General features: G+C 57.0%; 1 protein-coding gene across 1 annotated transcript in view; it reads left to right on the top strand.

Moving 5' to 3' along the window:
• RTN4RL1 (reticulon 4 receptor like 1) overlaps nt 1-10,208 on the top strand; it is a 65,350-nt gene extending 55,142 nt beyond the window's left edge. Inside the window, exon 2 of the mRNA XM_081843745.1 lies at nt 6,885-10,208. Coding sequence (XP_081699871.1) covers nt 6,885-8,227 — 1,343 coding nt within the window. The 3' untranslated portion in view covers nt 8,228-10,208. The remainder of the gene's footprint in view (nt 1-6,884) is intronic.
• Nucleotides 10,209-13,507: the final 3,299 nt, after the last annotated feature.

Genomic DNA, 13,507 nt, shown 5'->3' with positions numbered 1-13,507 from the left:
CTGTGAGAGCAGCCAGTTGGGCTGGATGAGCCCCTTTGGCCTGATCCAGCAGGCTCTTCTTCGGTTCTTCCCAGACCACCCATCCATCAGCTGAAATCTGTACAGATTTCACCTTGAGAGAATGTAAGAATTGTCTCGCATCTCGATCAGAGCCAAGTGGCCGGTCTGGTCCAGGCTCTTGCTCCCACGGGGGCCCCAAAGGGAAGCCCACAAGCTGGCAGGGCCTGAGCGCAGCACTCTCCCCTCCTGCGGATCCCAGCAACGGGTATTCAGAGGCCTCCAGCCGACCTCCTCTTTGCCGCCGCCAGAGAGAGATTCCCTCCTGGGACTAAGGGGAGGTAGAAGGCTTCTTTCGTGAAAACGTGGGCTGCCAGCAGCTCTTAGAACCACTTGTATGAAAAACAGGATGTGTGTGTGAGTTTGTGGTGATATATTCACAAAGAGACTGACTAATCAGGGACTTACTTATTTATTTATTTATTTATTTATTTATTTATTTATTTATTTATTTTTGGTTGATTGATTGATTGATTGCATCTGCATCCCACCTTTCCCCCCAAGGAACTCCAGGCGGTATGTGTGGCTCTCCCCCTTTCCCACAACAACCCTGTGATGTAGGTTAGGCTGAGAGAGAGCCAGGGGCTGGCCCAGTATCACAACCTATGAGCTCGATGGCCAAGTGGGGATTAATTGACGGGAAGGGTTTTCCCAAAGCCAATTAAACCTGATTGATTAATTGAGTCGCCACCACAGGCCCGCTTACTCTGACTCCTCCCGCTAAGGAAAACGAGGGTGCCGATGGGGAGAGAGCAATGCTGAGCTTATGTCCCACGCAGGCAGGTCTGGGGAAGACCCCAGCTGTAGACCCTGCAGAGAGGAGGGCCGGGGGGGGGAGCATTGCTGCCAGCCAGTGCTGACAACATTGAGCTCAATGATGCCTACTAAGGCAGCTTTTGGAGTCTGTCCTGGGGCAGAGGGGCCTACCTGGCTGACTGGAGGCTCCACTAGCCCCCCACCTGCCCCATGGGCGCCTTTGCCACACTCTCTTAACCCCCCTGTTGTGCTGGAGCTCTGCCGAGCCCAAAGTGGCCAGGAACAGCAGACTCTCTGCTGAGCTGTAAACAAGGCAGAGGCGGTGGTTGCTGCTGCTGCTGCTGCAGCCTGGCCTCTGCAGGGACAGCCCCATGGAGACCATCCCTAGAGCTGGGCCAGGTGCTTTTGAGGAGGGAGGGAGGGAGGAGCTGCATCTCCACTGCCTGTACCCAGCATCTCGCAAGGGGAGAGCATAATCAGAAGAGGCTGTTGGATCAGGCCAAAGGGCCTCTGTCCAGTCCAGCCTCCTGTTCTTACAGTAGCCTCAACAGGAAGTCCACAAGCAGGACTTGAGGGCAACAGCATTCTCCCATTACCTGCCATCTGGAGGTAGACTGTTCCTGGGCATGGAGGTTCTGCTATCACAATAGACTTGCTGCATCAGCCCAGTGGCCTGTCTAGTCCAGCGTCCTGTCCTCACAGTGGCCAGCCAGGTGCTCACTGTGGTTTCCAGCAGCTCAACTGGTATTCAGAACCAGTAGCTGCCCCTGTGAGGGGAAGGTAGCACCAGCCCTGTGATGCAGGCCACCAAGCACCCCTATCTGCTCACAAGGTGGGCTTTCCTCCTCCTCCTCCTCCTCCTCAGGTGGCTCATGAACTGCCCTGGCATGCTGCTGCAGCTGGTTAAGGAGAAGGAGACCCCATTCCCTGCACATGCATGCACGCATATGCACCCTACATCTGGGACTGCTGCTTTGGCCCGTCTGCAAACCCCTCATCTCCCAGATGTCCCTTCCCACGGCCTGAAAAGGAACCGTATGCTTCTGCATCTGTTCCTCCCGGCCAGGCTGGCACCCCAGGAAGGAGAGAGAGCAAGGGAAGGGGGTCCTCCTCCTCCCCCCCCGAGCACGTCCCTCTAGTAGAGTCTCCTAACGAGGGAGAGTCCTAACGAGGGAGGCGGCGCTCCTGGCTGTCCAGAGCCGGAGATAAATTATTTCAAGCATCCATTAAGCAATGCCTAATTAGTGCCCAATTAGAAGAGTCACGTGGGGTGCAATTCGGACAGGCTTGGGAGGCAGACCTGAGTGAGGAGGGGAAGCCGGGGGGGGGGGTAGAGGGAGAGCAGGGTGCTGGGGGGGGGGAGGCACTGCTCTCTGGGGGCAGGAGAAAAGGAGAGGAGGAGGGGCAGCGGCAACACTGGCTCAAACCCCACAGAACCCAGAGACTGGCAGGGCAGTGTGGCATCTCTAGAATCTGCAGCCCCTTGGAAGAATGGCAGACCAAGGTGACTGAATTTATGGGGTTGGCGGAGATGACCGGCAGAATTCGAGACCAGAGGAGAAAGTCGGTGGAAGAGGACTGGGAAAAATTTAAAATTTATCTTAAGGACGTTTGTAATATTATGGAATGCTAAGATGTCAAGGGATTAGACACAAGGAATTACAGTTGTAAAATTTGAGTTTGATAAACTTTAATAAGAATTATATTTAAGAATTGGATGAAAGAATGCTAAAAAAATTGATAAAATAAGGATGCAGCGAAGGGGAGGTTTGGGGAAGTCAGGTTATATTTTTTGTTTGTATTTTTGTTTGTTGAAAATTAATAAAAATTATTTAAAAAAAAAAAATAGAATCTGCAGCCCTGTGCATGTGTTCCTGGGAGGGAGGAGAGACTGAGGAGAATCCAGCCCCTGCTTGGCATGCAGAAGGCCCCAGTGCTGATCCCCCCAGGCGCCTGCCATTTAAAAGGGTCAGGAGGCAGGTGAAAAGGCTCCCCTCCTCTGCCTGAGATTCTGGAGAACTGATGGGGAGACAAAGAGAGCTCTCTGCATCTTAAGGAAGGGCCCCAGCCCAGGAGCCGAGAACATGTGCTTCACATGCCGAAGGTGCCAGGCCCAAACCCCAGCAGCTTCCTGTTTCCCTCACGAAAGCAGCCCCTTCATTCAGAACCACAAGTCCCGAGTCCTTGTTTACTTTTAAGGAAAGGGCCCTAAACCAGTGCCAGAACAGCTGCTTGGCATGCAGAATGTGTCCCAGGCCACAAGGGCAGCCTCCACTGGCAGGTGGTAGGCAAGGCCTCTTCCTCTTTACTGGAGCCCCTGCCAGCCAGAGGAGACAATACTGGCCTAGCTGAACAAGCAGTTTGACGTGCTATGAGGCGGGCAAGGACCACTGCTCAGTTCCAAGAACAGCTGCTTGGCATGCAGAAGGCCCCCTGGTTCAATTGCTGGCATCTCTAGGTCGGGCTGAGGAAGATGCTGCCAGTCAGTGCAGGCATTCCTGAGCCAGAGGGACTGCTGAGAGAGTTTCGCTGGTTCAAGCGCAATTTCACCCTGTGTCTCGGTCTCCTCCTCCTCCTCTGCAGTTGCCAGTCTTAGGTGCCAGAGATTCTGCAGGGACAGAGGCTGCTGCTCATTGCCAGGATACCTGGGTCCCCCAGAGTCCTCCTCCGATGGCCAACTCTCAATTATCACCAAGCGCAGAGAAACAAGTAACGAAGGAGGAGGAGTTGGCGTCTCAAAGATCTCAGCTTGCTTACCTGCTTAAAAAAAACATTTCAAGGTGGCAATCTTCTAGCCCTCATGGTGGCAGGGAAAAGAAAAGTACAGGGAAGCCAGGAGAAGGAGGAGGAGGCTTGTTTCTGGCCACAGAAGAATAAATTATGTAAAATGATAAGCACATCAATGCGCATCGCGGCGGCCTACTTTGCATAACTTGCTCTGGATTTTCGGCTTCTCCTTGGCAGGGAATGTGGGTTTTTTAAAAGCGCGGCTTCGCTGTCTGTGCAGCCCTGGGCTGAGGGGGGCGGGAGGCAGAGGTGGAGGGAACCGCGCAGGGATCCTGGGTGCAGAAGGAAGACACACACACCCAGCGGGAGGAGAGGAAGAGGCCTGTGTCTTCGGGGGGGGGGCAGGCGGGGCGGTGTGTGTGCCTGACTTGCCTCTCCAAGATTGTGTTTCAGCTCCACACAGAGCAGGCCTGAAGGGCTGGGAGCAGGCACTCTCACACCACCCAGTGCATCGCTTTCTGTGCCTGCTTGCACCAGAGCCGGGAATGCCTGATGCAGAAGGACAAGCTGCCTGCCTGCCTCTGCTCTCTGGGCTCCAGGCGGAAAAAGAGGGCCTGCCCTCCTCCGCGAGAGGGAAACTGAGGCCTGGGACGGGCACTAGCTCCCTGGAGAACAGGAAGAAGCTGGCATGCTTTGCAAGGGTGCTGTTGGCCACTGCAAGCATGTATCTTCCTGAAAGACTGTGCGGTGTAGTGGTTAGTGTCAGATGAGGGCCTGCCTCTCAGCCTGACCTAGCTCTCAGGGTTGTTGCGGGATTGAATGAGGAAGGGGAGAACCCCTCTTGTGCTTTCGGTAAGAAGAGGCTGCTGGGTTAGTCCCATGGCCCATCGGGTCCAGGCTCCTGTTCACACAGTGGCCAACCATATGTCCATTATGAGAAACCCCCAATGAGGATTCGAACTCTCCCCTCCTGTGGCCACGGGCATTCAGAAGGGCCGCTGCCTCTGACTTGTGCAGGCAGGGTTGAGTCATCAGGGCTAGGAACCATCAGTCGCCCTGCTCTCCCTCACGAATGCGTCCAATATCCTTTGAAAGGGTTGATTACAAGCTACAAGAATTGGTTGAAATGGTGCAGTTAACAAATACCCTGAAAGGCAATTCAAAACAAAAAATTATGGAAAAGTGGGATAGATATAAAACGTATGTTCAAAAATACAGTAAAGGTTCGCTATCTATGCTATCATTTGATTGACATTGGAGTGAAACTGAGTTGAGAAATAAGACTAAGAGCACATATTGATATAGGAATGTATTAGATAATATGTAAAGAAATATACAATAATAAGAGTACATTCCTTTGTAAAAAAGGAATATACAACGGGAAAGACAGGAAGTCTAGTGTGTTGGTATGTATATGATTTGGGGGGGATTTGTTTTTGTTTTTTCTCTTTGTTCTTTCTTTTTTGTTTCATTTTCTTTCTAGGTATATAAAATTTGTATATAATTTTTGTATACATGTTGGAAATTACAGTATATTATAGTAAGTCCTGTAATGTAATATGACAACGTTTACCGATGTAACGTAATAATGTTAACAAATAAATAAAATGCAAATTCAAAAAGATAAAAATAAATAAAGACATTTGGGTCGGTGGGCATCACTGCCTGCTGTGGGATGGAGTTCCACAGTTTAACTCTGTGCTGAGAGTTATGGAAAAGCCCAGGGCATCCCACCCCCCCACCCCCACCTCTCTCTCTCTCTCTCTCTCTCTCTCTCACACACACACACACACACACACACACACACACAAACACACACACACACACACACACACACACAGACTTTTCAGCCTCTCAGGGACTCCCCTCAGCAGCAGCCCCAGAAAGTTTTCTGGGAGGCTTCACCTGGCTGTCATATATATATATATATATATATATATATATATATATATATGCGCGCACCACAAAATTTTAAAAACCCAAATGGCAATTAGGAGTGCACTGGAGCATCTTGAGCAGTCGGATGCTATGGCAACCCTGGTGCCACTTGGCAAAGGGCAGGGCATTAATATTTCAGAGCATAAATAATGAATGGCTGCAGGAGGGGGGCTGCTCTGGCCTTGATCCCGTTTCTCTGGCAATATTCGGGAATGCAATGCCCAAGAGGCCACTTGGAAAGAGGAGCTGTGGCTCGTGGGCCCCCGTGGCAGGAGCCGGGGGGCCGGGCAGGCTGCTGGGGGGCCGGGCAGGCTGGCCACGGGGCAGGGGGTGCCACAGAAGGGTAGGGGGGCTGGGCACGAAGCCAGGCTGGCAGGGGGGCTTCTTGCTGGGTGCCAGCCCTGCCACTCAGCCCAAACATGTAAATTAACACCAGAACTTCCCTCCAGGATCAGGCCCGTGGCCCATCTAGTCCAGCATCCTGTTCTCACAGAGGCCAAGCAAATACCCGAAAGCAGGATTTGAGCCTGAGAGCAAGTCTGGGCCCTGCTGGGGTTTCCAGGAACTGGAACGCAGAAGCACAGTTGCCTCTGACCACGGAGAAAGACTTCTCCTCCATCGATTTGTCTGATCCTCTTTTAAAGCCATCTCTATTGGTGACCATCCCTGCCTACTGTGGGAGGGAGTTCCACAGTCACACTGCGTGAAGGAGGACTTCCTTCCACGTGTCCTGAGTCTTCAGCTTCACTGCATGTGAATGAACCCCCCAAAACTGCCATTTACCCCTCGCAGATCTACAACTCCCAGCACCCATAACAAACTGCAGTTCCTAGGATTGCGGGGGGGGGAGGGGGGGAGAGCCATGTGCTTCCAATTGTATTGTTTGTAGGCAGACAGAAGAGTTTCACAGGGCTGCAGGCTTAGTAAAGCATACACATACAGAGAAAGGCCTGCCTTGCCAAAACCTTGGCCCACTTAGTATTGTTCACACTGACTGGCAGCGGCTTTCCAGATTTTCAGACACAAGTTTGCCCCTCCCAGCACCCCCCCCCCCCCCCGGAGATGCTGTTGAGGGGTTGAATCTGGGACCTTCCGCATGCCAAGCAGGGGCTCTGGCCCTTTTGTAGCTCAGTGGGGCACAGCCCACGGCCAGAGCTGACCGTAGAGGTTCTCCTTCTCTGCCTGGATATGCACTGCAAGCAGGTGGGGCCTTGGAAGATGGTGGACCCTCCTTCCTTGGTGATTTTTAAGCAGAGGTTGAAGGGCCCTCTGTCATGGATGCTGAGATTCCTGCATTGCAGGGGTTGGGCTAGATGACCCTTAGGTTCCCTCCCGACTGCAGTTCTGTGTCTCTGATTGCAGAGTCCACCCTGTTGATGTCTCTCCTCCTCTCTCTCCTCTTGCAGGGAGCTGCCTGGAGCTCTCCCTGCTGCTTCTGCTGGCTCTGGAGCTCCCCTCTTCGGGCAGCTGCCCCACAGACTGCGTCTGCTACCCGTCCCCCATGACCGTCAGCTGCCAGTCCCACAACTTCCTCGCCATCCCGGAGGGCATCCCCGAGGAGAGCGAGAGGGTCTTCCTGCAGAACAACCAGATCTCCCTGCTGCTGCGCGGCCACTTCAGCCCCTCGCTGGTCACCCTCTGGCTCTACTCCAACAACGTCACCTTCGTGGACCCAAACGCCTTCCGCGGCTTCTCCCACCTGGAGGAGCTGGACCTGGGCGACAACCCCAACCTGCAGGAGCTGTCGGCCAAGACCTTCCAGGGCCTCAGCCGCCTGCACGCCCTGCACCTCTACAAGTGCGGCCTCAGCTCCCTGCCCAGCGGCATCTTCTCCGGCCTCCACAACCTGCAGTACCTCTACCTGCAGGACAACCGGCTGGGCTACCTGCACGATGACCTCTTTGTCGACCTCGTCAACCTCAGCCACCTCTTCCTGCACGGCAACCGGCTCTGGAGCCTCCACCAGAACACCTTCCGGGGGCTGGTCAACCTGGACCGGCTGCTCCTCCACCAGAACCAGCTGCAGAGCATCCACCGGGGCGCCTTCCACGACCTGCGGCGACTCACCTTGCTCTTCCTCTTCAACAACAGCCTCTCCGAGCTGCCGGGGGAGGCCCTGGCCCACCTGGAGGCCTTGGAGTACCTGCGCCTCAACAGCAACCCCTGGCACTGCGGCTGCCGTGCCCAGTCGCTCTGGGAGTGGCTGCGCCGCTTCCGGGGCTCCAGCTCCAGCGCCGTCTGCGAGTTCCCAGAGAAGCTGCGCGGCCTGGACTTGAAGGAGCTGACGGCGGACAGCTTCCGGGGCTGCGTGGCCTCCGAGTCACTGCACCACCAGGTGAACGGGGTGCGCTTCCCGCCGTCGGCTGACAGGGCGCCCCCCGGAGACCACCCACCGCTCCACTCCTCCACGGAGAAGGGCAAAGGGCGGCCAGGGGAGCAGCGCCCGGGTCAGCAGCAGCGCCCCGGCTACCGGAAGCCCGGCAAGAACTGCACCAAGAGCCGTAACCGCACCACCAAGCCGGCCGGGCCCTGGAAGGAGAGCGAGGGGGCGGACTACGAGCACAAGTCCCCCGGCCTGGGCCTGCTGCCCAAGCCAAAGGGGAAGTGCCATCGGACATCTCTGCAGCCCCCCAGTGGGGTCCAGCAGGCAGCAGGGGGTGGGGTGCGCGGGGCCGGGGCCAGGGCTGCAGGAGCACTGCAGGCTGCCCTGCTGGCCGGGGTGCTGGCCTTGGCGATGATCATCCGCTGACCACGGAGGAGCCACGCTGAGCCGCCACTGGTCTCTGGAGCCCCAGCGCTGTGACTCCTCCTCCTCCCCCTTTTTTCTGCCTGGGGGTTTGGCAGCAGCAAGGTAGGCCCCCTCCTGGGCCTTCTCCAAGGCCGGCAAGGGGGGATTGTAGGTGCGGACTGTGCAGGGCGGGCTAGCAGGCAGGCAGGCACTTCCTTCGCGCCCGCAGGATGGAATTACAAGCAATATCCCACACGCTCGCCACCGATGGCCCCAACAGAGCACCCACGGGAAGGAACTCCCCACCCCTGCCCCACCCTCCTCTCCTGAACCCAGGGCCCAGGAGCAAATCCTCGGTTAGCAACTACTGGACAACTGCTTTGCTCCCTGAGAAATCCTGCTGAATTGAGAGAAAGAGGGAGGCGCATATACCCCACCCTGCCAGGATTACAAAAAATGGAGTCACCGCAGCCCCTGTCAGGACCGCACCAACTAAGCCGATGTGATCCCTGCATTGCAATGGGTCGGACTAGATGACCCTTGGTATCCAACTCTGCAGTTCTGTGATTCTGGGACAGAGGGCTAGCCTGGGCCATGGGGCACCCCACCCCACACTGCCTGCGAGGCCCCCTTTCCGCTCCCCTTCTGCTCCAGGCCAAAGCAGGCAGGGAGCTTCTTGGAGGACAGATATCCAAGTTGCTGGATGGCTCAAGATCCTTCCCCTCCTGGGCAGGGCTGGGCAGCCACCAACAAGACCAAAGGAAAGGCCAGCCAGCAGCCAAGAAGTGGGAACTCTGAACAAACTTTCCAAGCAAAGGTGCAATTCTCTTCCCCGCCCTTTTCTTTTTTGTAATGTCTGTGTTCACATATAAAATTTAAAAAACCCAATGCACAAGTTTTCCCTCGGCCTTCAAGCTCCCTCGAGATTCATGTCCCATGACAATGCTTATAAACTGAATTGAGGAGACTGCGCACAGGAGAGAAGGAACCAGGACCGATCCCACCCCGACCCGTGGAACTGAGGACTATGGCTGGGTCTGCAGGCAGGAGGGCTTTGGGTGGGCAGCCGGGAGAGACACCTCCCCAGAGTGGACAAGGCTTGGGGGGAGAGGGATGGGGGGAGAGTTGGGGTGAGGGCAAGGGGGGCCCACCAGGGACCAATTGACGTAGAAACATAGCACACCAGGAATTGTAGTTTTGTGGATCTGTATGCAATATGAAAGGGAGAGAGAGAGAGAGAGAGATGGGAGCCAGGAACATCCCCATTGCTTGCAAGTGAAATGCTCCAATTGCCAGGGAGGGGGGAGGGGTCTAGTTTTGGGTGGGTGTGTCCAGAATCAGTCAGTATAGCCCACACCCCAGGAGGTGGGGAGAGGGAGAGGAGGAGGAGGAGGAGGAGGAGGAGGACTGCAGCATGTCCTCAACAGTGTTAGCCCCAGGTCCAAATGTCTTGCTGGCATCCTTGGAGAGGACCCTCCTGGCAGCTCTTAGGGAAGGGGCCGGGATCTGGGGCAGGGAGGCAAGGCAGAGAACAAACACCACGTTTGGGACCATTTGCCCATGGCTTTTTTTAAAGAGTAAAATGAAAACAGCCATTTTTTTAGGGGATAAGGCAGGGTCAGGGGACGGCCAAGCAGTGCTTGAGCGACAGAGAGGTCGGGGTGGGGTGGGATGGGGGTCCTGCCTCTTAACCCTTTTGGCTGCCACCCTCTCTCTTCCTCCCTCCCTCCCTGGCTCCTGTTCTTAGCAGCCTAGCAGGCAGGGCACCCAGGCCTTGTTGGGAAGGGTGCCCAGGGAGGGGGGTGGGAGCTGGTGGGAGTTGATTCGTGCCCCTTCCCCTTTCCAGCTGTGACCCCACTGTGCACGGGGCCCACAGGGGTCCCCCTCCCCGAGCCCCCGGCCAGGATCGTGGCCACGTTCTGTTCTAAGTTGGGCCACTACTGGGGAGGCCCTGCCCTGGCTGTGCAGGGAGGGGGGAATAAAGGAAAACGTCTGAAAACCAGCTGCTGTGGCCTCTTTCTCTCACTCTTCCCTTCCCCAGAAGTTGCGCATGCTCTCTAGCATGTACATCATGAGCTGGGTCAGGCAAGGATGCGCCGAATCACCAGCCCCACCACCCCAGCAAGGAGGAGATGTTCCCACAAGGGCCAGGCTTCTCAGGAGAGGTGGCTGAGGCTCCTGGAAGAACCAGTCCAGGAACATAGGAAGGTGCCTCATGAGAGTCAGACCATTGGTCCTGCTTGCCCACTGCTGTCAGTGGAAGAGAGCTTCTGCCCCCTGCAGGGTTTGATCCCTGGGTTAGCGGGCAGGGAGTGGGGGCAGGGGACACCAGGGCAGCGAGAGGGCACATAACGAAAATTCAAGCAGAAAGGCAGCCACATAGCCTTAGGTTCAAGCTCATCAGCACCCAAACAGCCACAGAAGACAATGCAATGGGCCGAGGGAGGTTTGCCGTTAATTTAAGCTGGAAGGCACCCAAAGGCCTACCCCTCCCCACAGAAGGACCCCCCCCCCACTGACCAGGGCTCCCATGTATGGAAAGATACATTTGGACACGGGAAGCTGCCACAGGCACAGGCTGTTGATCCACTTAGACCAGTGCTGCCTGCACTGACTGGCAACAGCTCTCTGGGGCTGTTTCAGGCAAGGAGTTTGTTTCAGGCAAGGAGTTTGGGAGGTTGAAGATGGAGCTCTCTCCATGCAACAGTCCCAACTCTGCCACTGAGCCCAGGCCCAAGCTGCCTCGGACAAGCGAAACCATTGGTCCAGCTAGCTCAGGACTGACTGGCAGCCGCTCCCCAAAGTTTCAGAGAACAAGGCTCTCCCTAGAGATGCCCTTTGGGGATTGCACCTGGGAACTTCTGTGTTCAACCGTGAGGCTTTCGCCTTAGACGATTTAGGACTGGAGAGAGAACGCGCCCATGTCAGGGGCTATGAATGGTGTCAGTTAACCGGAGCCCCTATGTGCAAGGCCGATCTGCCAGATATTGAGGACAAGTGGCAGGCAAGGGCCTCTGTCTGCTATTGAGAGCAGAATGAGATGGTGGGTTTCACAGCCCCCACTGGACCCTGGGGGGGCGACATGCCACGGGTAGGCGGAGCCAGAAAGAAAGTGGGCGGTGCAGCAGATGCAAACTCCACCCTCCACGCTGGCAAGCGAAAGGCAGGGTCCCAGCCAGGCAAACGCTCAAGGAGGGCGTGCATCAGGGCGAGTGAGAGGGTGTAGCCTGGGGAGAGTCGTGAGGGCCAACTAAGAGAGTGCTGGAGGGCCACATGCGGCCGCAGTGCCTGAAATGCCCCCCTTTTGGACCAGGTGGGCCTTCGTGGACCTCAGATCCAGTTCTAACATTATCGTGGCCTAACTGGGAACTGGGGGGGGGGTGTTTGCCCTCTAACAGACTAAACCCCTTTGGGGTCAGCCCTTCTGAGGCCCTTCTTCTCCACCTGCAACCTCCAGCCCCCTCCCCAACATCATTGGCTCTTCCTTCTGTGGAGCATCACCTGTTGCCTCCGGTGTGAAGAAGGGAGAGTCTTGTGGCTCCTTAAGAGATTGAGAGGCAACAGCAAGAGAGAGAAAAGGATTCTCCTCTTCACACGAGGGTCCAAAACATCAGAAGGTAAGGAGAGCCTACTGGATCAGGCCATTGGCCCATTAGTCCAGCATCCCATTCTCACAGCGGCCAACCAGATGCCCGTGGAAAACTAGCAAGCAGGAGCTCAGGAGCCATTTCCCTCACTCTGGTTTCCAGCAACTGGCCTTCAGAAGCATGGCTGCCTCTTGTGGGAGGGAGTTCCATAGGTTAACTCCGCGCAGCTTGAGGAAGCCCTTCCTTTCAGGTGACCTGAATCTGAGGGCCAATACTGTACTGCGCTGCCCAGTCTAGCTAAGGGAGGCGTCCGAAGAGACTGCCCTTCCGCATCTACCGGCCCGGCCACTCTTCCATGCTCCCCGCCCTCGGTTTTCAACCTGTTTCCCTAAAAGCCTTTGATTCCCTGCCGATGCCGCCCCTCTCCCCACCCCAGACAATTTGCAAGGGGGTCTTCTGTGGGTGCGCCGAGGTGCGTCCCCGAGCCGCCCCTCCTGCCCTCTTTCCCGGCGTCTCGGAGGCTCCCCTCCGCCTGACTTCCAGGCGAACCCTCGGCAGCTTCACCTCTACAGAAAGGGGAGTCGGGAGTCGCTTTCTAGGCCAGGCCCGGGGGGGGGGGACTGCTCGCGAAGCCGCCTTAGCTGCGGAGAGGAAGCCTCGCGCAGGCCGGGCCCCTCCCTAGGAAGCCCCCAAAGCAGCGCCCAGCCGAGCGAAGGCGACCCCCGGGGCCGGGAGGAGGCGCCGCCCGTCCAAAGGCTCTGCAGCCAGCGAGGCGGGCTGCCCTGGAAGGGCCACGCGGAGGGGCGCGGATCGCGGCTGCGGGAGAGGATCGTGAGGAGGGGGCGCAGGCTGCCGAATCCCTCCTAGGGGGAGAGAGGGAGAGGCACGCCGGCCGCTCTTCCCGACGGGCACTGTGGTGGGAAGCGGCTCTGCTGCAGAGCCAAGCCGAGCGAGGCTCTCCCGGCTGCGCCGACGTCCCAGCACAGTTCTAACACACACACCCGCAACGCCCAAGAACCCTTAGGAAACCCTCTCCGTCCACATCATGAGGGTTTGCATGGCAGCAGAGACGGGGAGGTCCCGGGAGCCGCCCCCCCCCACATCTGCCCATCGAGGCTCCTCGTTGACGGCTGTGCCTCGTGGGAACGGGGAGACCCGTGTTGCGTCTCCTCCTCACGACAACTCCGCGAGGTGGGCCCGTCTCAAGGCCATCCTTCAAGAGGCTTCCTCCCGGTGTGGCCGGCCTCGGCCTCCCGCCCCCCGGAGCCACCGGCCCCGCTGGGCGACTGACGGGAGCCGGACGGCCTCCGTCTTGTTCTGGATAGTTCAGTCGGTTGGTGCCTAGTGCTGGGAACACAGAGGTCGCAGGTTCGTGCCCCGTAAAGGACAGCTCCATATTCCTGCATTGCAGGTGGTTGGACTAGATGGTCCTCAGGGTCACTTCCAGCTCTGCAATTCTATGATCTCCGGTTTCGTAGAATATGCTTGGGGCAGTGTGACCGTCGCTTTTTTCTTGGGGACTTGCGGGCTGCGGCTGCCCCAGCCAAAAAAGCATCTTATCGCGTCCCCTCCCCACCCCGCCGCCCAGATATGATGCTGCCAAAGAGAGAGAGGCCGGACCCCCCACCCGCCCCACAATGGCGCTTGGAGAGAGACCCTGTCCGCAGGAGTGGCCAGAGGGGGAGGCTGGTCAGGCAAGCGCCCCCGCGCCGTC

The sequence above is a fragment of the Podarcis erhardii genome (genome assembly GCF_964252035.2).
Source record: "Podarcis erhardii genome assembly, chromosome: 16".
NCBI lineage: Eukaryota > Metazoa > Chordata > Lepidosauria > Squamata > Lacertidae > Podarcis > Podarcis erhardii.
Note: the sequence above shows the minus strand (reverse complement) of the source record. Positions and strands in the feature narration are given on the sequence as shown.